General features: G+C 57.1%; 1 protein-coding gene across 4 annotated transcripts in view; it reads left to right on the top strand.

The window, feature by feature from the left end:
• Nucleotides 1–23,461, top strand: part of PDE5A (phosphodiesterase 5A) — a 91,574-nt gene that overhangs the window by 6,880 nt on the left and 61,233 nt on the right. For all 4 annotated transcript variants that reach the window (XR_014794978.1, XM_084883400.1, XM_084883402.1 and 1 more), the window contains exons 2-3: nt 10,551–11,142; nt 14,248–14,337. Coding sequence is in view for 3 of the 4 variants with exons in the window: in XM_084883400.1 (XP_084739526.1) it covers nt 10,551–11,142; nt 14,248–14,337 (682 nt within the window). In the remaining variant the exon portion in view is untranslated. The remainder of the gene's footprint in view (nt 1–10,550; nt 11,143–14,247; nt 14,338–23,461) is intronic.

Genomic DNA, 23,461 nt, shown 5'->3' with positions numbered 1-23,461 from the left:
GTCCCCTCCTTGTTCGGGACCCGCCGGTGTCGGGAGCAGTGTCGTCTGACTGCGCTGTTGAGGCAGATGGCCCGCAGTGTGACCGTGTCTGTGGGGCGGGGTTCCCCAAAGGAAGTGACCAGGAAACCCCCAGCCCGGTTGCTCTAGGCCCAGCGCAGACTCTCTGTGTTTTAACGTTATTTCAATGTGGAATCTGTAAGATTCGTGTGAGTTAATCACAGTCAGGCATGTGTGCGACTGTGATACCAAAATAAGTTAATTATGAATAAAACGGAAAACCTCCAACCAAAAGCCACCTGACAGCACCCACTGAACACCTACCTGCGGAGGGACGTGGCCCCGGCTGGCCACAGAGGCCAGGTCAGCTGCCTTCCGCTCTGCCCCGGAACGATCCTGCCCCTGGGACAACCCTGCCCCCGGGGCCGTGAACAACCACGAGCCCAGCCCCAAGCTCAGCCCGCGGCTCCGGGTGCGCTGGGTGTGGATGTGCATCTGCGGGTCACGTTTCCTCCTCCCCCAACATCCGCCCCCCCGCCCCTCGCTCTGTACCGCGTGCCAGCCGCAGCGTGGCTGATGCCCCGAGAGGACCTGGTGCCACACCTCGGGGCCCGGGTACCGGTGGGCACTGCGGGGCCGGGTACAAGTGGGCACTGTGCGTGGGGCCGGGTACCAGCGGGCACTACGGGGACGGGTACAGGTGGGCACTGCGGGGCCGGGTACCGGTGGGCACTACGGGGACGGGTACAGGTGGGCACTGCGGGGACGGGTACCGGCGGGCACTACGGGGACGGGTACAGGCGGGCACTGCGGGGACGGGTACAGGCGGGCACTATGGGGACGGGTACCGGTGGGCACTACGGGGCTGGGTACCGGTGGGCACTACGGGGCTGGGTACCGGTGGGCACTACGGGGCCGGGTACCGGTGGGCACTACAGGGACGGGTACAGGCGGGCACTACGGGGACGGGTACAGGCGGGCACTACGGGGACGGGTACAGGTGGGCACCGTGCGCGGGGCTGGGTACCGGCGGGCACTATGGGGACGGGTACTGGTGGGCACCGCGGGGACGGGTACCGGCGGGCACTGCGGGGATGGGTATCGGCGGGCACCGCGGGGACGGGTACCGGCGGGCACTGCGGGGATGGGTACCGGCGGGCACTGCGGGGACGGGTACAGGCGGGCACTGCGGGGACGGGTACCAGTGGGCACCGGGGATGTGAAGTCCACTCCTCCACCTTTCTCCCTTTTGACCCGCCATCGCTGCGAACACGAGGGAAAGTGTTTTCATGGCCACGGCCAGGCCTCCAGGACATGCTTGCTCGGGGGCAGGGCTCCGGGCCCCGGCCTCCGTGTCCGCTCACAGCTCGTCACGGGCGCGGGAAGCATGGCTCTCAGGGTGCTTCCCTTCCCGTGTCCGTGGTTTTCCTTCCGGGAAACCCTCACGCCCAGTGGAGCGGCTGGAGATCCGCCTCTTGTTTACACGGTTCCAGCTGGCGGAGAGCCGGGCCCCCAATAACTCCAGGCAGAGCCTTCGTTACCCCTTCGTCCCAGGGCCTCCTCACTGTGGCTCGGAGTGGAGAATTTGGGGGTGTGCGTGGAGGCGCCCCAAACCGCCCCTGTTTTCTGTGACACCTGCTATTGTAGGTAATATTTCCTTCATCTAAACCAGTGGTCAGCAAACCCGTTAGTCAACAGATCCAAATATTACAGCACAACAATTGAAATTTCTTTTGAGAGCCAAATTTTTTACACTTAAACTTCTTCTAACACCACTTCTTCAACATAGACTCGCCCAGGCCGTGCTGTTTTGTGGATGAGCCACACTCCAGGGGCCAAAGAGTCGCATGTGGCTCTCGAGCCGCAGTTTGCCGACCTGGGGACCTAAACCAGCGCTTCTGGGAGGCGGTGCCCTGCGGGGTGAGGCTGCTGAGCGAATCGGGGAGGGTTCACATCCCGGGGCGCAGACCCTGGCTGCTGGGAGCACCCCATCTTTGTGACCCACATTTCCAAATGCCCCCCCCCCCCCAGGGCAGGCACCTCCACTCACTGGGAGCCAGTGTTCTAACCCCTTAACATCTGTTCTATTGACGGCGGTTACGGGCCCCAGATGGGCAGACAGCTGCCCAGACCCTCTCTCGCAGAAGGACCTCTGGGCCTGCGTGCCCTCTGTGACACGGAAACACTGGCACGGGCTTCCCAGGCTCTGAGAAACCTGCGAGCAACCCGCACCCCCTTCCCGCTCTGACAGCGGACTCAGAGAGTCCTCGGTGCGGTAACGTCCACGGAGCTCCCCAAACCAGAAGAACAGGACGCGATTTCAGGGCTGCATCTCCTCGTCTCTCAGGCACTGGGAGGTTGGGGGGGAGATGGAGGCCGGAGCCTGGGTTTAGCACCCAGCTTTGCTGTTAACTAACTTGGTGACAGGCGGGGGTTCGGATCCGTCTGCGTTAAAAGGAGAGGGAGGGAGGGAGTGGTTGGGGCAGAAGGTCCTAAAGGAGCATTGCGGCCCCCGGACGCCCCGGGGAGCAGAGTCCCCGCTTCTCAGATGGAGCTTGTCCTCCTTCCAGTACTTCCTCAGACGGGGGCCGGTCAGAGGACGCCAGTACCGTGTGCCCGGACAGTCTGAATGGCGTCCACGTGCGGGGAGAACACCCAGCATACGTTTCACGGAGTGATTGTGTCTGGCAGATAATTCTACCAGGTCACCGGCCACGTTCCCTCCTCTGGCGGGAACCGCACAGTCTGCAATGGGGTCCTTGGTGATGGGTTCACAGACCAGTGACAGACCCCGGGAGAGAGGGGGGGTGTGACCTCGGAATGGCAGACTCAGGCGCATGAGGGTGCACTGTGTGTTCCCATCACTCAGGGTCTGGGGCTTCTTTCTGGCAAATCTCTGCAGGTGCTCCTGCTCCGGGACTGGGCCCGTGGCTGACCCGGAGCCCAGGTGCCAGCCTGCGCACAGAGAGGCCCCGGGTACGAGCCAACCCAGCCACTGCCACCCCGACCCCCTGAGGCCGAGCCCAGAGCCCTGAGGGCTCTCCCCCTCCGGCTCAGCCTTAGGGTCATGATGAAATGTCGCCATGGTCCTCATCATAGCTGTTGGTTGTATGTTTTCTCACATTTGTTGTCAGTTTTATTATAGCTTTGACATTTGGGGGGGAATTGTCCCCCAAATCTGTAATGTATTTTTGAAAAAAAATTAATTTCGAGGTAGTGATGAAAAAAAGTTACATTCTTGCATTTATTTTTCTCAGCTAAATGTTAGGCTCCTAATATTTATGTATTGTTCAGAAGACGTTATATATAAGTGTAGTTATTGGTCTGGAGAGTCAGTGTGTTCCACCTCTGCTTTTGAGAAAATTCTTATGTTAAAACAACTCTGTGTTTTCAGTATCAGTGTTTCTGAAGAGAAACAGTGCATTTAAATTCAGAGCTTAAGAAGCAGCAATGCTGTGCCTTGTTTTTCTGTAGTAGCCTATTGAATGATTTCTTGTTATATTTAGCAAAGAAAAGCGCTTTTGAAAATATACCCCATTTAATATTCAGTTAACTTAGAACAATGATTACTGTGCATTGAACACTGGGACTGCCCTCCTCGCTGTCCCTGCACACACATCGTCTCCTCCGGTTCTTCAGAGGCGGTGAGGGGAGGCGCTGTGTCCACCCCTGGGGAGAGGCAGTAACGCCCCTGAGGTGTCCCCCGAAGGCCGTGGTCCTGGGCCGGCCAGGGCGCTCCGCTGGTTGGCACCGTCCTGCCTGTGCACCGAAGGGCTGCGGTTTGATTCCTGGGCAGGACACAGGGAGGGCAACCGATTGATGGAGGTTCCTCTCTCACATGGATGTTTCTCTCTCTCTCTTTCCCTCTCAGCCTCTCTCTCTCTCTCTCTCTCTCTCTCTCTCTCTCTCTCTCTCTCTCTCTCTCTGTTTCTCAGCCTCTTTCTCTCTCTCAGCCTCTTTCTCTCAGCCTCTCTTTCTCTCTCTCTGCCTCTCTCTCTCTCTCTCTCTCTCTCTCTGTTTCTCAGCCTCTTTCTCTCTCTCAGCCTCTTTCTCTCAGCCTCTCTTTCTCTCTCTCTGCCTCCCTCTCTCTCTCTCTCTCTCTCTCTCTCTCTCTGTAAGCATGTTCTCAGATGAAGATTTTTTTTTTTTTAAAGCAGTATTTCTGGGTGGAAGCCCCCCTTTCCTGCCCGGGCCCTGTCCCCTGTCCGCCACGCGCACCGGGGTCCCTTCCACCGAAAGGGGCAGAGCAGGGCTCCCGGAGGCGCCCCCGGACCCTAACTCAGGGAGACTGGCCTTCTCGTGGCCTCTGAGGCGCCGGCACACCCCGCCAAGGGCCGGCCGCCGCCTGGAGGGGCCACGTCCACGTGTGAGTTCAGAGCATGAAAGCGGAACGCTCGGACGACCTTCTTAAATAGGGTGGCTGAGACTGAAGCATGAGGCCGTGGCCGTTCTATTTTTAATAGGAGGACACAGATGCCCTCAGTAGAGTATATTTTCAAAGAATTTTTTATCCTTCGATACATTGGTTTAGGCGAGAGTACAAACACACTTTAACTAGTTGCTTTTCCAGTAGGTAGCATCTAATATTTGTAACTCACAAGAGTGATGCTCACATCGCATTTTTCCTTGGCCTCGTGAACGTCCCTCCTCACTCTCCTGGGAGCCAGGACCTTCTGTGAACCTGGGCGAGGGTGTCCAGCTTTCCCCATCTACACGTCTGGAACATGGACTGTGTGTTTTAGGCATTTCTGTCTATTCCAGAGTCATCCTGTCAGGTGAGTGAGCAGTTCAGTTCTGGCTGCAAGACAGCATATGCTTTGTCTCTGGACATCCATGTGTGTATATGTGTGCACATGCGTGTACATGTATGTGCACACATGTGTCCCTTTGGCTAGTCCTGTGTGAAATGCTGTGGGGTGTGGGCCCCCGTCCTGTGAGTGAGTTTTGCGTGATCTATTGATTGCTCCCAGATAGTGGGTGTGTGGGAGAGGCTGTGGCTGGTCTAGATCAGAGGGAAATTTCTAGAACACAACCATGCCGTGTGACGCTGTTTCCTGAGAAACAGTTACAGTCGTCTTCAGTACAAATGAGAAACTGGGAAGGGAGGACGTTTTCATTCCTGAGAGCGTTTATGCCTTAAGGGACCTTTCACTGAATTTATAAAAATTTATAAAAGTTTCTAGGGAGCAGAGGCAGTGCCTCCTACGTGCAGAACGCTGCCCGTTAGTGCGCACTGGCTTCGCTGCTGTGGCACTGTTAGCGTGGTCGTTAGAGCTGCGTGTTCAGATGGCTCACCTCCATCTCCTTCAGGAAGTGAGCGCCAGGATGGAGGATGGAGGACGGGGTGGAGACTGAGGACGAAGTGGTCCCATGAGCAGCAGATGCCGAGATGAGATGAGAATTTAGGACGCACTGATGATCCCCACCTCCCAGGCTTTGTACCCAGAATGCTTAGCAACCCCAGCGTGAGTTGCCTCCGTCCTTAAGAGGCTGAAATTTGCTTTACTCTCTATTAAGTACATTAGACGTGTGGCTGTGAGAGTGAAATGAAATTGCGAGATTTAGGGAGGAATTTGATGCCACACATTATTAATCCAAAAGCTTTCTACGGTCCAGTTATCCTACACGGGGTCGTGGTGTGGCTGGTACATGGGGTCACAGAGTGGCTGGTACACGGGGTCACGGAGTGGCTGGTACACGGGGTCACAGTGTGGCTGGTACACGGGGTCACAGTGTGGCTGGTACATGGGGGTCACGGTGTGGCTGGTACAGGGGGTCACGGAGTGGCTGTTATACGGGGTCGCGGAGTGGCTGGTACACAGGGTCGTGGTACACCGGGTCACAGTGAGCTGTTTCCCCGGTGCCCTGGACCAGCCCAGGGATCTCCCCCAGAGAATAATTTATTCCAGAAGCAAAGGAATCCAATTAAAGCAGAAAAATATCAGAGAAAGGGTTTTGATTGAGACTCTGTCTTAAAAAGTGGAACTGCAGGTTATGAAGGTAAAGTTATTTTAGATGTAATAAAGTTTGGATGATCGAGCACACTCAATGCTAATCTTTAGAATAAGCAGTGAATTTCCTGGCAAAGTCGTACCATACACAATAGCTTTTCGCCCAGCCTGACGTTCACACCTGGATCAGGAGAACCTTTTTCTCCCCCAAAACACTGCTCTTAAATATTTAATACATGAAGACTTCCTCCGCCTTCCCAAGAGCCCTTGTTAATCCAGATAGTAGTTGTTGGAGTAGAATTCTCTTTTTTAAAATATATTTTATTGATTTTCCACAGAGAGGAAGGGAGAGGGATAGAGAGTTAGAAACGTTGATGAGAGAGAAACATCGACCAGCTGCCTCTTGCACACCCCCTACCAGGGATGTGTTCGCAACCAAGGTACATGCCCTTGACCGGAATCGAACCTGGGACCTTTCAGTCCGCAGGCCGATGCTCTAGTCTGAGCCACACCGGTTTTGGCTAGAATTCTCTTTTCAAGTTCCCGGATGTCATTCCCTTCACGCGCTAGCAGCCCTGTAACAGGCACACCCTTTGCTGCCCATGGCTTGTGTTCCAGGAGACTGTGCCCCGCGTCCTCTGCCCCCTGCGAGCAGGTCCACATCTCGAAGGAGAATTCTGACTTCCAGCCCAGATGTCTGGCACCGGACAGGGACCAGGGGCGGGAGGACCATCCTCTGAAGGGAAAGGGCTGGTGTCACCTCCAGCAGCCACGCAGGCCGCCGAGGGGCGCGACGGGTGCGAGGCTGCATCCCCTTCCTTGTGGTCGGTTCCTGACTGGCTGTTGTGATGTCATCGTCACGTGTGTTTTCCTGTGCACACGTTGCTCCAGGCAGCAGATCACTGAGAATGTGGTTGCAAGAAACCCCCTCCCCCGTGACTGTGGTTGATGGAAATGGTCGATTGGATAACTGAATGTCCTGTGTCATTTAACACGGAGTTCCTCTCTCCCGGCAAACACGTGTGAGACCATTAAATTCAGCAGCAAAGACACGGGACGGAGGTTAGCCCGCCTCTGCCTGAGGTGCACACGGGCCCTCGGGGAGGGGCCTCCACAGGGGCGGGGAGCAGGAACCGCTAACGGGGATGCTGATTTCTGAGTGCGGGTGCGGGCTCTCGGACATCCACGGCCTGCTGTTCCTGCGAGGCAGTTACCTTAGGACCTTTTCCTTATTCCCTCGGGAACTGCCTGCTGAGCTCTGTCTGGCCGGCGTAGCTCAGGTGTTGAGCGTCAGCTTGTGAGCTAGGAGGTCTCGGTTCGATTCCCCACCGGAGCACCTGTCCCAGTTGGGGGCTCCATCCCCCACATGGGGCCTGCAGGAGGCAGCCGATCCAAGATTCTCATCATTGAGGTTTCTATCTCTCTCTACCGCTCCTTTCCTCCCTGAAATCAGTAAGCGCAGGGCTGAGCAGGGAATCGGACGGACAGGTCGCTCTGGTGGGAGAAGACAGACAATCCTGGTTAATAACCAGGATCAGTGACCCTCAGGGAGAACTGGGTGGGGTTGGGTGAGACCAGCTGTGCTGGAGGCACATTAGGTGGGTCAGGGAGGGCCTGGCTGAGCGGGGGAGAAGCGGGGAGCTGTGATCAGCCAGGGGATGGGAGGGGAGAGGGGCCCAGACTGGGCACACGTAGAGCTTCATGTGCTTGAGTTTGGGTTCCATTCTCAGTTCGAGTGAGAAGCCAAGTGGGGTAGTGAAGATGCTAAGATCACCCCTACTGGTGCTGTTCAGTGGTTAGAGCGCTAGCCTTCGCACTGACGGGTCTCAGGTTCGATTCCCTGTCAACGGCATGTGCCCACTCTGGTCAGGGCAAATGCATAAGACAACCAATCCATGTGTCTCTCTCACATCGATGTTTCTCTCTGTCTCTGTCTCTTCCCTCTAATCCCTCCCTCCCTCCCACTCTCTAAAAATCTAAAAATCAATGGGAAAAATACCCTCGGGTGAGGATGAACAACAACAACAGAATATGCTAGGATCCACTTTGTGACAAGATTACTTGCCTTTAGGTGGAGAGAGGATTGAAAGGGCCATTTATAATAGGGGAATACAGGGTAATATGGGGAGTGGAGGGACCAGGAGGGGCCATGGCCACCTCCAGGGGGCGTGGTGGGCTCTGGCCAGGTGGAGGGCAGGAGGTGGAAGTGAACAGATTGGGATAGAAGGTGGTTTGATTAAGAAAAAAGCTCATCGCCATCTTCCAATCAGAAGGTAAGATATGCTGTGGCTAAGGTTGAGATTTATAGCTGAAATGGTTAAAATGCCTATGTCTTCGTTGGTTGAACAGTGTAAGTTCCATGTACATGTGTTAAGTCACGTGACACGTGTTCTTGTAGACAGTGCTTTCTCCCTGCCTCACGTTGGACAGGATGGTTTTATTCTGGAGTCGCCTGTGTTTTGAGAGGCTGGTGCATCTTCGACACCAATGTCAGACCCCACGGTGTGATTGTGGGGGGCATAGAGACCTTTCGCAGAGTATGGCACCTCACGTCCGTGTTTGAAGACACAGCCTTATTTTAATCAATGCATTTGTTCTCACTGTTTGTTCTAAGCCACAACATGGATTTATAAAGCATCAGGACACTTAATTCTTTCTAATCCTCACCTGAAGATATATTGAGATAGATGAGAGAGATGAGAGAGAGAGAGAGAGAGAGAGAGAGAGAGAGAGAGAGAGAGAGAGGGAAACATCGATGTGAGAGAGAAGCATTGATCGGTTGCCTCCCATACGGGCCCTGACCAGGGATCAAACCCAGGACATAGGTATGTGCCCTGCAGCCTCTGGGGGCAGAGGATGATCCTCAACCACCGGAGCCACCGGCCAGGGCAGCACACGTGCCCTTTTTGAAGGCTGTGCTTGTAGGGTGTGCTTGTGGTCTGTGCAGTAGACCTGCCCACTCTGGTCCCTTACAGAGAGCTTCACAGGGCTCTTATAACTGTGTCCATCACTTAAAATTGTGGGTCATCCTTACGATATCTGTTACCTTCTTTCCCCGTTCCGTGCTGGACTGGGAGCATTTCTGAATAAGGTACGTTCACCAAACAATCTCCGTGTTTGCTCACAGTAAAATGATGACGGGACACCCCATGGTGAGCTCTGCGGTGAGGCAGTCTCTTCCTCCGCCCTCCTCCCACACCTCCTTTTCCCGCCCAGTCAGTGGTGGCGATCATCCACATCCCACACGCGCCCTCTGTCCGCGTCGGCCACTTGTCCCGTCGGCTCACGGGCCGTAGTTCGTGTGGGCAGCCTCCCGTGGGGGTGAGGTGGTTCTGATCTCTGCTCTCACAAACCGGCTGCCGCGAGTCCCTGCCCTTCCCCTGTCACCCCGTGCCTCCTGTGGGACATGGACAAATGCGTTTTAAAGCTGTTCGATATGGCTAGTGGCCCCCAAAGAGGCCGTATGGCTGCTCACTGCCGTCCGAGAGGTCTCTCCTCACGGTGGTGAGGGCCAGACCGTTCCTGCCGAGCCATTTGGCAGTTAACCGTGTGTTACCACGGGGCGCCGGCTGCGCGGCTCTCGCCGCAGGCAAACGCTCTCAAGTGTTTATCTTCGGAAGGTGAATTTTCCTTTTGGAAAACGTCAAGCCTTACAACCTGGGTTCTGAGGGAGCTGTTTCTCTAGGTTTGGGGGGGGGGGGGTGTTTTACTTGTTTGTTTGGGGAGAGAGGCTTCGTGAGAGACTAGTCCAACTTGTAGATAAACATGTTCTTCTGCGTCTTATGGGTTTCCTTGGAAGTTAGTCTCAAAAGAAGAACTTTAAAATGTCTATAGGAATGGCACTGCCGGTTAGTGAGAGATGACAGCTTTGCAAGGAGGGGGGTTTTGAATCAGCCACGCCTTGATGTGCGGGGTCAGTATTCAGTAGGTTTCCTTCGCAGGAGAGCACGTTAGCAACGAATGGTTTAAAGCTTTGGGCTGAATGTGTGAACCTAAGGATTGCCTACTTTACAGTCATCACCTTCCCACCAGCTGACAGTCTGGCTCCGAGCAGGCCGTGTCCAGGGAAGTACCCAGAAGTCCACGGTCTTCCTGCAGCCCCATCACATTGCTGATCATTTTCTCTTTTCAATCGAATCCGTGTGCAGTGACATGGAGAAAGCCGTCCGACAGCGAGCCTGTCAGCGAGACAAACTTAGCTCCACGCTGGCTTTTAACTTCCACAGGCTTAACTTCAGAACGAGTTTGTTTTAAACGACAAATTGACCTCCGCGTGTCTGTCTCCTGAGCGCGTCATCCAGTGCAGCCTGACGCGGGAATCTCCGCTGGTTTGGAGGAGCAGACGTGATGGGTTTGGTGTGTTGTAGGTCAGACATCTGCAGCCATGTGCATAGACGTCATATTTTAAATCACATTTAACTTCAATGTCCTTTGGACCAATGGTTCTCTATAGTTTTTTTCAAAAAGCCACTGCCGTAGTAAGCTGCCTTGTTCACGTTCCCGATGGCACCGCGGACCGTTACCCGGGGCGTTGGTGGGGGGTCTGCAGCTTCGGGGCGCCCCGTGCCTGGCCCGGAGGTAACTGCCCGCTCTGTCCTTCAGGGAGATGGTCAACGCCTGGTTCGCTGAGCGTGTCCACGCCATCCCCGTCAGCAAGGAGGGCGGCCGCGGCCGCGCCGAGTCCTGCCCGAGCCCCCCGCAGCCCGGCCCCCGCGCGGAGGCCGGCGCCCCGGGCACCCCCGCCCGCAAGATCTCCGCCTCCGAGTTCGACCGGCCGCTGCGGCCCATCGTGGTGAAGGACGCGGAGGGCGCGGTCAGCTTCCTCTCGGACGCGGACAAGCAGCAGCAGATGCCGCTCCCGGCCCGCCGGTTCGAGCGCGACCGCGACGGCGACCAGTGCGCCCGGCTGCTGGAGCTGGTGAAGGACATCTCCAGCCACCTGGACGTGGCCGCGCTCTGCCACAAGATCTTCCTGCACATCCACGGCCTCATCGCCGCCGACCGCTACTCGCTCTTCCTGGTGTGCGAGGACAGCTCCAACGACAAGTTCCTGGTCAGCCGCCTCTTCGACGTGGCCGAGGGCTCCACGCTGGAGCAGGCGTCCAGCAGCTGCATCCGCCTCGAGTGGAACAAGGGCATCGTGGGCCACGTGGCCGCCCGCGGCGAGCCGCTCAACATCAAGGACGCCTACGAGGTGAGGGCCTCGCGGCAGGACAGCGGGGGAGCGTGGTGGCCCGGGCGGTGCTGTGGGCGCTGGGTGGTGGGCAGTGCTGTGGGCCGTGGGTGCTGGGTGGTGCGTTGGGTGCTGGGCGGTGCTGTGGGCGGTGGATGCTGGGTGGTGGGCCCTGGGCAGTGTGGTGGGCAGTGGGTGCTTGGTGGGTGGTGGGCACTTGGCCGTGCTGTGGGCGGTGGATGCTGGGTGGTGCTGTGGGTGGTGGGCGCCAGGTGGTGCTGTGGGCGGTGGGTGGTGCTGTGGGCGGTGGGTGGTGGGCGCTGGTGGTGCTGTGGGTGGTGGGCGCCAGGTGGTGCTGTGGGCGCTGGGTGGTGCTGTGGGCGGTGGGTGGTGGGTGGTGGGCGCTGAGTGGTGCTGTGGGTGGCAGGTGGTGGGCGCTGGGTGGTGCTGTGGGTGCTGGGCGGTGCTGAGGGCGGTGGATGCTGGGTGGTGCTGTGGGCGGTGGGTGGTGGGTGGTAGGCGCTGGGTGGTACTGTGGGCGGTGGGTGGTGGGTGGTGGGTGCTGGGTGGTGCTGTGGGTGGCAGGTGGTGGGCGCTGGGTGGTGCTGTGGGTGCTGGGCGGTGCTGAGGGCGGTGGGTGCTGGGTGGTGGGCCCTGGGCAGTGTGGTGGGCAGTGGGCAGTGGGCGGTGGGTGCTTGGTGGGTGGTGGGCACTTGGCCATGCTGTGGATGATGCCATGTGGCTTGTGGCACTGGTTTGTGGGACATTGGAAGCTGAATTGTAATGGTTTGCGCATTTATTTAAAACTGCAGTTTGGTAAGAGCTTGGCTGGGGGTTGGGTCAGGATGGGGCTGAGCAGACCTTGTCTGGCTCCTCTCCCTCACCAGGGTTCGGTCTTGGCCTGTGGCAGAGCTGACCTCACCTCTCCCCACATCACCTCTCCCCGACCTCACCTCTCCCCACCTCACCTCTCCCCGACCTCACCTCTCCCCACCTCACCCCTCCCCACCTCACCTCTCCCCACCTCACCTCTCCCCGACCTCACCTCTCCCCACCTCACCTCTCCCCACATCACCTCTCCCCGACCTCACCTCTCCCCACCTCACCTCTCCCCACATCACCTCTCCCCGACCTCACCTCTCCCCCGACCTCACCTCTCCCCTGACCTCACCTCTCCCCACCTCACCTCTTCCTGACCTCACCTCTCCCCTGACCTCAGTGCGCACCCCCGTCTGTGCTCTCTCCATGTGAACTCCGGGTTCCACTGAGATTCTGAAATGAGAGGAGCAGACACTGTCCCAAACCACAAAAACCCTCTACGCCTGTGGTTCTCCGCCTTCCTGATGCCGCGGCCCTGTGATCCAGCTCCTCATGCGGTGGTGACCCCCACCATAAAGTTATTTCCGTTGCTCCTTCATAGCTGTCGTTTTGCCACTGTTATGAACGGTAATGTAAATACCTGTGTTTTCCGATGGTCTCAGACGACCCTGCCTGCGGTTCTCAGCCTCTGTAGGTACTTTGCCATCCAGTGTCAGTTAAGAACTATTTCTCAGAGACCCTCAGCCAAGGTTTCCACTGTGTCTCCATAGAACTTTCAGCGTATTTGCAAGAAGAAGGCAAAGATAGGGTCTACTTACAATGTTAAATATGTATACTGCTTACCACCGTTCCATCACTCTTCCTTCGGCATCACCTTCAGTGCCAGGTCTGGTTCTCTTGGGAGAAACGGCCTCGTTTCTGACCCCAATTGAGTGAACCGGTGCCATCACTCGCTTCCCTCACGGCCTCGGCTCCGCCCGGCTGCAGGCTCCTTACAGAACGGCGCTGACCTCCGCAGACTGCCGCTCCTCGGCTCTCCGTGCGCTCCGAGGGGATTGCAGAGCGCAGTGGTGCTATTATTAGGCTGAGCCTATAACTTCCCAGGCCGCGCTCAGCTCTCATCCCAGTGTTTACGTCCTGGAATGCATTTCCCTTCTGATCTCACCCCGCCGAGGGCAGCTGTCCGTTTCCGCCCGCGTGCTTTCCCACCGTCCCGCCCGCGCTTGCTTTAAAGCTCAGCAGCCGAGGTCATCGCGTTTGGTATGGATGATGCCCAGGGCGGACAAAGTCCTTCGTGCATTTAGCTTCGGTTCCCGGCTGCACGCGGACCCACAGACGGACGAACCGAGGCACAGTCCCTCCTGGGGCGGACCGCCTACCTCTCACCTCCCCGCCAGAGCTTAGCGCGCAGAGCCTCTGCCTGTCTCTCCGCCGCATGGAGACCTGCCCCGCCTGCAGAGTCCCTGTGATCACCGGACGTGCGTGGTGTGCTTTGTGAAACGGGAGAAGCGTTCCGAAGATGAAGGGGTTGTTTGCAGTGTGACTGAGGCCAGGTGGCTTTTTTAATTTTCCCCCGAGGATATTTTCCGTTGGTTGTTAGAAAGAAGAAAGAGACAGAGAAACATGGATGTGAGTGCGAGAAACACATCGATGGGCTGCCTCCTGCAGGAGCCCAGACCAGGGCTTGCAACCGAGGCAATGTGCCCTGGATTGGAGTCGACCCTGGGACCTTCCGTCTCCCAGCCGACGCTCTATCCACTGAGCCACACCAGCTCAGGCCAGGCGGCTTTTTTACATGTCAAAGAAGGGAGAAAAGATATGGTTTAAATTTGTATGAACACCGGAGAGAGTAGAGCAGGATGCTAAGAACTGTGAACCTATCACCAGCAAAAGCGAAGTTGGGAAGGTCGGGGGGTGGGGGGGACGGGGTTACAGGACAGTTTCAGGGCCGTGAACCCAGGCATGGAGGCGCCCGAGCAGTGCGGCGGCGAGATGGGAGGGCAAGCCGAATGCCCCTGGGGTGACTGAGGCTGTCCAAACCCGTTAATGCTTTGAATTCCCTTTATTTCTGAGCACGTTGAATCTGTGTTGTTTCTGGTTCTCATAATCATTAGCATCTCAGAAGGACTTAGATTCATCTTTGTCAAAAATGATACGAACTTGTGTGATTTGGTGCCTCTTACAACAACAGAGCTGGATGCAAAGCAGCGCGGAAAGCTGACGGTTGGATTCTTCTGGCCGGAGAAGCCGGGAGCTCGATCGGCGTCTGCCCGGCCAGTCACTGAAGTCGTTTCTCTTTCCTTCCAGGACCCGCGCTTCAACGCGGAAGTGGACCAGATCACGGGCTACCGGACGCAGAGCATCCTCTGCATGCCCATCAAGAACCACCGGGAGGAGGTAGGCGCTCCCTTCCGGCATTTTTCTTTTGGGGGGAAAAACCTTGCTTTGCACATATATGCGTTGCGCACACGTATGACATACAAGCACGGTGACAAGTGGACAACAAAGTGCGTACGCATTCCACTCGGCATTTTAGGTTTAGACTCAGTTCCAGGACTGGATCCGGACGGGCTTTCCTGGGACTTAGGAGTGGGTTTCAGGCCTGTCACGTCCTGCCCCTGCCAGTCCCCTCACGGCTCCGTTCTGTCCACGAGCTATCACTGTGGCCGTGGTTGTGATCAGCTCACTGCACGTTGTGGTTTAAGTGGCTGAATGGTGGGCGTCTAGCTGCAGGATCCTCAGGAATGTGACGGTTCGGCCGCAATAGTTTTCTAATGGTCACAACTCTCCAAATACGTCCCGTGTGGCCTGGGAGTTGGCTCCGTCCCTGGCAGCAGGGGGCGCTGTTGGCCTGTGAGCCTAGCCATTCCTGGGGTGACTGGACGTGGCTCACGTGGATCCATAACCCCCCTCTGAGCCAGGGCGGCTGCTCCCTCCGTCTGGTGGACGTGGTCAGCTGGGCCCCCAGACTTGGCTGCCACAGCTCTCTTGAGCCTCCTGCGAGGTCCCCAGCCTCCTGGTGTCCACACCCCCAAACCCCACCCCTCACCCCCGCACCCATGTCCTCTCCACCCTGTGTGACCTGTGGTGACCCCGTGTGAAGCGGCCTCCATAGCCCACTGGCCCGAGCATTTCCTGAGATGAAGAGCCATCAGTCATCGCCCGGAGGCTCCTGGCTTTGTAAAGAGCGGGTTTCCTCACACAGTTTGTAAACACCTCGCTGCACCCCCTCCTCCCCTGCGCCCCTCTCCTCCCAGTACCCCGCCTCTCCTGGGCAGCGTTGTAACCGGCCGACGAGGCCTCCAGGCGCTCTCTCCACGGTGTCCTCATCCTCAGGCAGCGGGGGACTTTAGAGGTTGGATCTCAGAGTCCTAAACTTCTGTGACCGCCGAAACCGGGTTTGGCTCAGTGGTAGAGCGTCGGTCTGCGGACTGAGAGGTCCCGGGTTTGATTCCGGTCAGGGGCATGTACGTTAGTTGCGGGCACATCCCCGGTAGGGAATGTGCAGGAGGCAGCTGGTTGATATTTCTCTCATCGACGTTTCTGGCTCTCTAGCTCTCTCCCTTCCTCTCTGTAAAAAATCAATAAAATATATATATTTTTTAATAATAATAAACTTCTGTGACAAATGTTTTTTGTTTTAGTATTTATAATCATAGAGCATCGCCCGGCCAGCATGGCTCCGCAGTTGAACATGGACCTATCAACCGGGAGGTCATGGTTCGATCCCAGTCAGGGCACATACTTGGGTTGGGACTCGAACCCAGTGTGGGGCATACATACAGGAGGCAGCCCATCGGTGATTCTCTCTCATCATTGATGTTTCTATCTCTCCCTCTCCCTTCCTCTCTGACATCAATGAATCTATCTAATAATAGAGAAATATGACAATTAGCTGGGACGCCATAATGTCACCACTGAACAGCAGGGACCTGAGGCTGCCTGGTGCCTGTCTGGGCCCCCTGCCCCATGGGGCTTGACAGGGACCTCAGGCCACGCCCCCCTCCCCAGCGCTGGGCCAGGGGACCTGTGGCTACGCCCCCTCCCCAGCGCTGGGCTGGGAGACCTCAGACCATGCTCCTCGCCTGGTGGGGCTTGACAGGGGACCTGAAATTGTGCCCCCTGCCTGGAGGGGCTTGTTGGGGGGTGGAGCCTGCCAGGTATGGGTCTCCTGCGTTTCCGAAGTGTGTGTGAGTGGTGGGCGGGGACTTGACTCTGGGTCCCGTGGCGTGCCCCAGACTCTGACAGGAGGAAGGTTTTCATGTACATTTTACTAATTTTCTTTAATCTCTGACACTTCTGTTATAGAGAAAGGGCCAATAGCAATATTAAAATATTTCCTCTGATTAATTCCCTTTTAATGTCCATGAATTTCGTGCACCGGGCCACTAGTATATAAAACTGGCGAAGCTGAGGTTCGAGCCTGGCAGTCTGACCCCAGGGTCGTGGGTGGAAAGGAGGGTTTCTCAGGATTCTGCGTCTGACGTGGCTCCACGCAGAGAAGGTCTGGAAGGTGGAGACGGGGGAAGGGGGAGGCTGTGTGTGCTGCTGGCCCTCGGAGTTCACAGGGCGGGCGGCCATGGGGACGGCTCCTTTCAGAGGGAGAGGAAGGAGGAGTGAGCCACATCCTCTGTGGCGTCCCTGGGGGATCTGGCCAGTAGCCGGCGGCCGGGGTTCCCAGGGACAGAAATATCTGGGTCCTGTGAAGCAGGCGGCATGCTCAGATGGGCCCACCCCGAGCCCATGGCACAGAGAAGACAGGCCGCAAGGTGCGTGGGTTTCGGAACCGCTCCTCAGCTCCTTCCCCACGCCGACAGGTTCAGGGGCCTGGCACAGGCCCGTGTTGTGGGTGCCACTGGCATCAGTTGGTTCTCTAACCGGACAGATCTGTACGTTCAGGCAGGAGGAGTGGGCACAGCAAGGCCTTTTCTGCCGCTGGGACCGCCTAGTTCTGCGGTGCAGCCTCCCCTGTGACGTCCTGGTGATGTGGAGAGAGTGCATCCTTTTTCTGTCTAATAGAGAAATATTCCGTTGCAAATTCACTCTTCTTTCTTTTGCAAACAAATTCACCCTTTTCCAAACAAATTCACTCTTTTGCAAAGCAAATTCATCCTTTTGCAAAGCAATTCAACCTTGAATTTGCTTTGCAAAAGGGTGAATTTGAAGTGGACAGCCTGTGTCTTCAGGGGCTGCACGGGGGAAGTGGCGGCAGGACACTGGGATAACGCAGGCATCGAGAGCCTCCTGTGGACCTGAGCTGCAGAGGCGGCCGGGATGCCTCTGAGCGGAAACACCTGTTTCCTGGGCTGGCTGTCAGCTCCAGGTCCTGAGGGGAAATCTCACCTGGAGTCAGAGCCCTTCCCTCCTTCTCTGCTTTGTTTTAGCATCTTGATGGTTTTTTCATCACATGTGATAATACGCTTACAACTCTTGGATGCAAATACAGCAGGGTTTTATGATATGTGTTTGAACAATTTGATAAAGAAGCATTTTTAGCTAAATATCTAATTATAATATTTGTATATACATATATATATATATATATATATATATATATATATATATATATACATCTTCCTTTATATCTTTACATAAATACTAAAGGCCAGTGCACGGGGGTGTGTCCCTCAGCCCAGCCTGCACTCTCCAATCTGGGCCCCCTCGACTGACCTTTTACCCTGGGTGGCCCATCAGGATGGGGATTAAATAGGCAGTCGGACATCCCTCTCACAATCCGGACTGCTGGCTCCCAACTGCTCGCCTGCCTGCTTTCCTGATTGCCCCTAACTGCTTATGCCTACCAGCCTGATCTCCCCCTAACCACTCCCCTGCCAGTCTGATTGATGTCTAACTGCTCCCCTGTCAGCCTGTTTGCCCCTAACTGCCCTCCCCTGCAGGCTTGGTATTCCCCAACTGCCCTCCCCTGCAGGCCTGGTTCCCCCCAACTGCCCTCCCCTGCAGGCCTGGTCCCCCCTAATTGTCCGCCCCTGCAGGCCTGGTCCCCCCAACTGCTCTCCCCTGCAGGCCTGGTCCCCCCAACTGCCCTTCCCTGCAGGCCCAGTTGCCCCCAACTTCCCGTGGCCCCCCTCCCCCTACTCTCTGCTGTTTCTCAGCGAATCTCATAGCTGTGGCCCCAGGGCCTTTTCCGTTGTGGTCTCTGGGAATCTCTGCCCCTTGTTACCCACACCCTCCAGCCTCGTCTCCGTCAAGCTTTCCCTCAGATACATCCCAGGAAGGCGTTTCCAGGCCGTCCTCGGTGATCAGAGCCTCCCCGTCCCTGCTCCCTGCTCCTTCTCCCACACACCTGCTCTCAGTGCCGGCACCCTGCGGGGCCCTCTGGGTTCCTGTTTCCGCTGGGCACCAGCACTGCAGGCAGGGCGCTCCCCAGAGCCGGCCGGGTACCTGCCCTGAGTGAGCCCGCTCGTTCACCCCGGAGCCGCCGTGCGCCCCTCACGCAGGAGCCAACACGGACGGACGGGTGAGGGGCACATGGTCACAGGGCCGGGTCTCAGGGTCAGCCATCCCCACTTTCGCTGGCAGCATCGCCCCCATTTTAGGGGGACGTGTGGGCCTGGCCGCGTTCAGGACGTCTCCCCGTGTTTCCTGCGAGGAGTCGGAGTGGGAGCCAGACCACGGGGCCCCGTCCTGTGGCCGTGCTGCTCTCACCAGGACACGCCTCCCTCCCTGGCCTTTCCCTGGGGGACAGCTACTTCACCGCTTCAGTCTTCACAACAGGAGTCTGGGCTGGAGCCGCACCTCCTGAGGGCTGGGTCTGCAGACAGTGGTTCCAGGACTGCGTCTGGCAGGGCCGTGGGGTGGGGGGTGGGGAGTGTCCGCACCCCCCGCCCCCCAAGGTTGGGAGAGAGTCAGACCTCTGCTCTGGCCTCTCAACGCGGGGACCTGCCGGGGCTCCCCGTCCCTGTGGAGGGAGGAACCTGGAGAAGAAAGGGCATCTGGGCTGTGGCCTGTGTCCCAGGGGAAGGGCTTGTTGAGTGTGAAAATCTAGGAACGCGCCAGCTGCCTCGGGCCCCAGGGCCACACGGGGGTCCCGGCTCGCGCTCCCCTCCCCCTCTGAGTGAGGGAGCCTCGTGGGGTTTTGATGATGGGATTGCTTTCTCCATCTCCCTGTGTCCTTCCCCATAGGGGTGGGTCGGGAGCACCTGGGGGACGCCCTGCTGAGCCGTTCATTCCGAGCGAGGCGCGGGCCTGTCCCCGGGCAGGCTGAGCTGGAACAAACTGGATCCCGGTGTGGCCGAGTCCAAGTCCAACAGCCCTGCCCAGGGGAGCCCGCTGCGCCTGCCAGAGCCTGGCAGGACGCCGCCCGGAAAACAGACCTCGCTGTGAGGGCGGCGGGCGCTGCTGGCAGCGGCTGTGGAGGTGGCGAGCGGCCGGGTCACCCTGATGCCGGGACCGGGCGTGATGCTCTGCGCAGGCCGAGGTGGCTTCGGTGTTAGCGTGTTCCTAATGGAGCAGAGACTGTCGGAAGGAATAGTCTGACTGCGTGTGGGAAGCGCTTGGTCTGCTCTGGCCGAGGAGCAGGAGCCGAGCAAGCCCCCCGGCTCCTGGCGCCTCCCCTGGCTCCCTGCCATTGGCACATGAAGCACCGATCCCAGGGGCTGGAGACAGGAAGGTGCCGGTGACCCCGAGCCTCACCGCGAGGTTCAGAGGCTGCTGATGGCTCCTCAGCGTGTCGCCCAGCCAGAGGGGATGGGAATGGACTCCCCTCACCTGGGACGTGCCCCCCTGGGACACAGGCTCTCCGCTACGTGACCTCTGTCTCCGGCGGCTTTTAAAGGGCATCTGGGGAGCAGCTGCGGAGGCTCCGGGGCTGAGCGCTGACCCATGAACCAGGAGGTCACGGTTCTATTCCCGGTCAGGGCACAGGCCTGGGTACAGCTCCATCCCAGTGTGGGGCGTGCAGCAGGCCCATCCATGAATCTCTCTCGTCACTGATGATTCCTTTCTCTCTGAAATCGATAAGAATGTGTCTTTTAAAAATAGGATAAAGGGCCCCTGGTGGGCGTCTCGCAGTGGCCACGTCTGACACAGAACCCATCTCTGCGCCGGGCAGACAGCTGAGTGAGGAGGCAGAGGCCCTGTGCTGGACGAGGTGCAGAGGCGCTGCCCCGGGCAGGGCAGAGGGCTTCTGTGAGCGAAGCGACAGGAATAAACAGGAGGATGAAGAGTTGTGCCAAGCATTCCCCCGACGCAGCCAGGGGGTGGGTTGCTCCCCGGGGCATTGTGAGGGCAGGGAGGCCACTGGTCCCGGGCTGGGTGTGTCCTGCCCTGTCCGGGGGCATCCGTCCTGCTCACAGCACCCCGCAGACGGTCACACCTCAGCCTGCGCCACCGTCACCAAGGCAGCAGGCCCGGCACACGGACTGCCAGCAATGACAAGTTCACGTTTCACCTTTAAATCGTTTTGAAAACTGACTAAAATTTACGTAGTGAAAGACACAGATCTGCATGTACAATCTGATGCATTTTGACCAGCGTGTTTACATCTGTGTGGCTGACACCCCCGTCAAGAGCTAGAACACGTACCCTCACCCCAGTCAGCCCCCTTCGGCTCTGACTGCTGTCACCCTCTGGCTCTTCCTGCAAGAACTGCTTACTTTTGAAATGGCACCACTATCTGTTTCTCCCTGAAATGTAGGACTTTTTTATGTTGCATGAGTGATTCTTGGCCACAAGAACGTGTCATGAGATTTATAATGGCAGTCAAAGAAAACACCACTCTGGATTCATCTTTGTTTCTCAAAGTTCTCATGTTGAAATTGTTCCATTGCGTTGGGTGGAAATGTGCATTAACCATGTGAGCATGCTGTGGGGTGTGGGGAGACAGCCCTGAATGCACTGGGGACCCCGGGCTGGGTGGTTCTGTTACGGAATGGCGCTTCGGAGTCTGCTCACAGCAGGCCTGCCCGCACTTTGCCCTGGGCTGCCTCCTGCATAGTCCCTCCTGGGGACCAAGCCGGAATCCTGGGCATGTGACCCGGGGGGTGGTTCAAACCAGCCACCTCTTGGTTTATGGGAGGATGCCCAACCACTGAGCATCCCTGTCCGGGTCACAGCTGACTTTTCACACGGCCCTCATTACCATGTTCTGGTTGACAACGACATGGTGTTTACCATCTTGCTCTCTGTAATTTTTCTATATTTTTTAGAATTAGAAGCTGAAATACCCTGTTTCTCCGAAATAAGACAGTGTCATATATTAATTTTTGCTCCCAAACATGTGCTAGGTCTTATTCTCAGGGGATGTCTTATTTTTTCCATGAAGAAGAATACGGTACACATTTATTGTTAAATGAAAATAAAGGAAATTTATTACCTGTATACGGTACGGTAGTACGGTAGTTGTCAACACAAACCAGACAAACTGTGAATCCTACAGTATCAAGAATTTACTCATTTATTCAATGACAATCATGTTATCATCTTCTGGAACATCATCATAACAATCCAATTCCTGAATTTCCTGGTGAATTTCTTGTGACTCCATTTCTTTCAGAATCAGTGGACCAAATCTCTCATGTTTAGCCTAGGGGGGCCTTATTTTCGGGGGATGCTTTATATTTCACTCAGAAGGAAACCTGTAAGTAGGCCTTATTTTCGGAGGATGTCTTATTTCCGGGGAAACACGGTAGTCGCGGGCTTTTCTTTTCCATTCTCCCAAAGTCCCTGTGGGCTGTGCTAACTTCATAACTAACGCTGATGAAGAGCACGGACTCAGCGCCGCCATGTCAGCCTCTCGGTGTGGGCAGATCTCAGTACCAAGCCCAAGGCAGAGGGACGTGGGCAGATCTACTAACTCTCACTCAGATGTGGGTTGTCCAGTAAGTACCTCAGCCTAAACAGTGACCCCGGACACGAATCCCTGGTCACCCACAGCACCCGCCCGACATGGGTGCGTCAGGACAGCGCAGAGGCCCAGGCCACTGGGAGGGCGAGACCTGTGCCGGGTCCTCGGGAAGCAAGCTGGCTGGAGACTCGGGATGTGTGTGAGCAGAGGCTCAAGGCCGAAGGCCTCGCTGTCAGGTGTCTGGCGTTAGGACTGCCACACGGGACTCAGGGTCTGCGGAACGCTCTTTGGAGACGAGAGAGAGGAAGGTCATAGTTCAAGGAAATCCGTGATCAAAGGTTGCAGGATTCTAACTCAAAGGCCACGTAAGTGATCTCAGTGCAAGTTGAGGGTGTGGAATCCATCTGCGATTTTTATCCTGGATGGATGGATGGATGGATGGATGGTGGATGGGGGAAGGTGGGTAGATAGACGGGTGGATGGATGGATGTGTGGATGGGTGGATGGATGGGGTGGATAGATGGGTGGATGGGTGGGGTGGATAGATGGGTGGATGGGTGGATGGATGGGTGGGTGGATAGATGAATGGATGGATGGATGGGTGGGTGGATGGGTGAGTGGGTGGAGCATTAAAACATTTGAGTGATGGGGTAACTTGTATGCCCAAAGCAGTGTCCCAGGAAGATAGAGCTGGCCTCATGTCAGAGATGGACTAACAGCAGGAAAGCCATCAGCAGTGAGATGCAAGGCTTCGGAGAGAGTGAGGTCTCACTGGTGAAGCGGATGCAGGATGGGGTGCAGAGGGGTGAGAGGTGGAGAGGAGTGTGAGAGCAGCTCTCACGGGCCGACTGAGTGCATGCTGCCGTGGAAGTCTGTGGGGATGCGGTGCCTTTGACCCACACAAATGCGCCGTCCTACGGTGTGGCGGCCGGAGCGCAGACTGCTCTCCCTGGCTAACCTCGGCGGGCAGGCTGTGCTCCTGGGCTGAGGCCGGGAGGAGCCCTCCTCTTGCCTGCAGGCTGCCCATCCCTTAGCGAATGGCTCTTCCTCTTCCCTCAGACCTGCAACCCGCTCTTCCCATCTCCGACCGGCGTCCCACCTCCTGCTCCGGCCCCGGGCCCCCACTCCCCGCAGGACTCGGGTGATCTGTCTCCAGACCTTCCACTGAACGCATCTGCAGAGTCCCTTTTGCCACGTAAGGGGCCTCTTCCCAGGCTCCAGAAGTTAGGACGAGGCCGTGTGTGGGGCCATTGTTTGCCTGCGGCGTGCAGGCGTCTGTAACGTGAGGACTGCCTGGGGTTTGGAAGAGACGGGGACGCCTGCACGGGCCACGTCTGCCTCTCACCTCCTGTTAGCTGGCCTGTAAAATGGGGTGGCGAAGGGGGGTCTCAGGGGGACTCCCTCCTGAGCCTCACACTGACTGGAACGTCACCGTCATGGCATCTGCCACCTGTCTGGTTCCGCCCGTGTCTTCATTGCCTAGAACAGGGCCTGGTCCGTAACCGGCGCCCGGAAACCATTTGCTGAATAAAATACCTGTTTCTGAGTGGATGACTGAGCCCAGGGGATGTTTGAAAAGACTCGGGGGGTCTTCCGCCACTCCTGTGCATGAAGGTCTCGGTTTTGGGGTGAAGCAAGGTCTTGGCTCAGGTTCTGGGGGGGGAGGGGTGTTGCTGGAACCCCGGCATCATGACGGGACCCCCTGTGGGAGAGGGT

Source organism: Pipistrellus hanaki (assembly GCF_964339955.1).
Source record: "Pipistrellus hanaki genome assembly, chromosome: 5".
NCBI lineage: Eukaryota > Metazoa > Chordata > Mammalia > Chiroptera > Vespertilionidae > Pipistrellus > Pipistrellus hanaki.
This window is presented reverse-complemented; position numbering and strand designations above follow the sequence as displayed.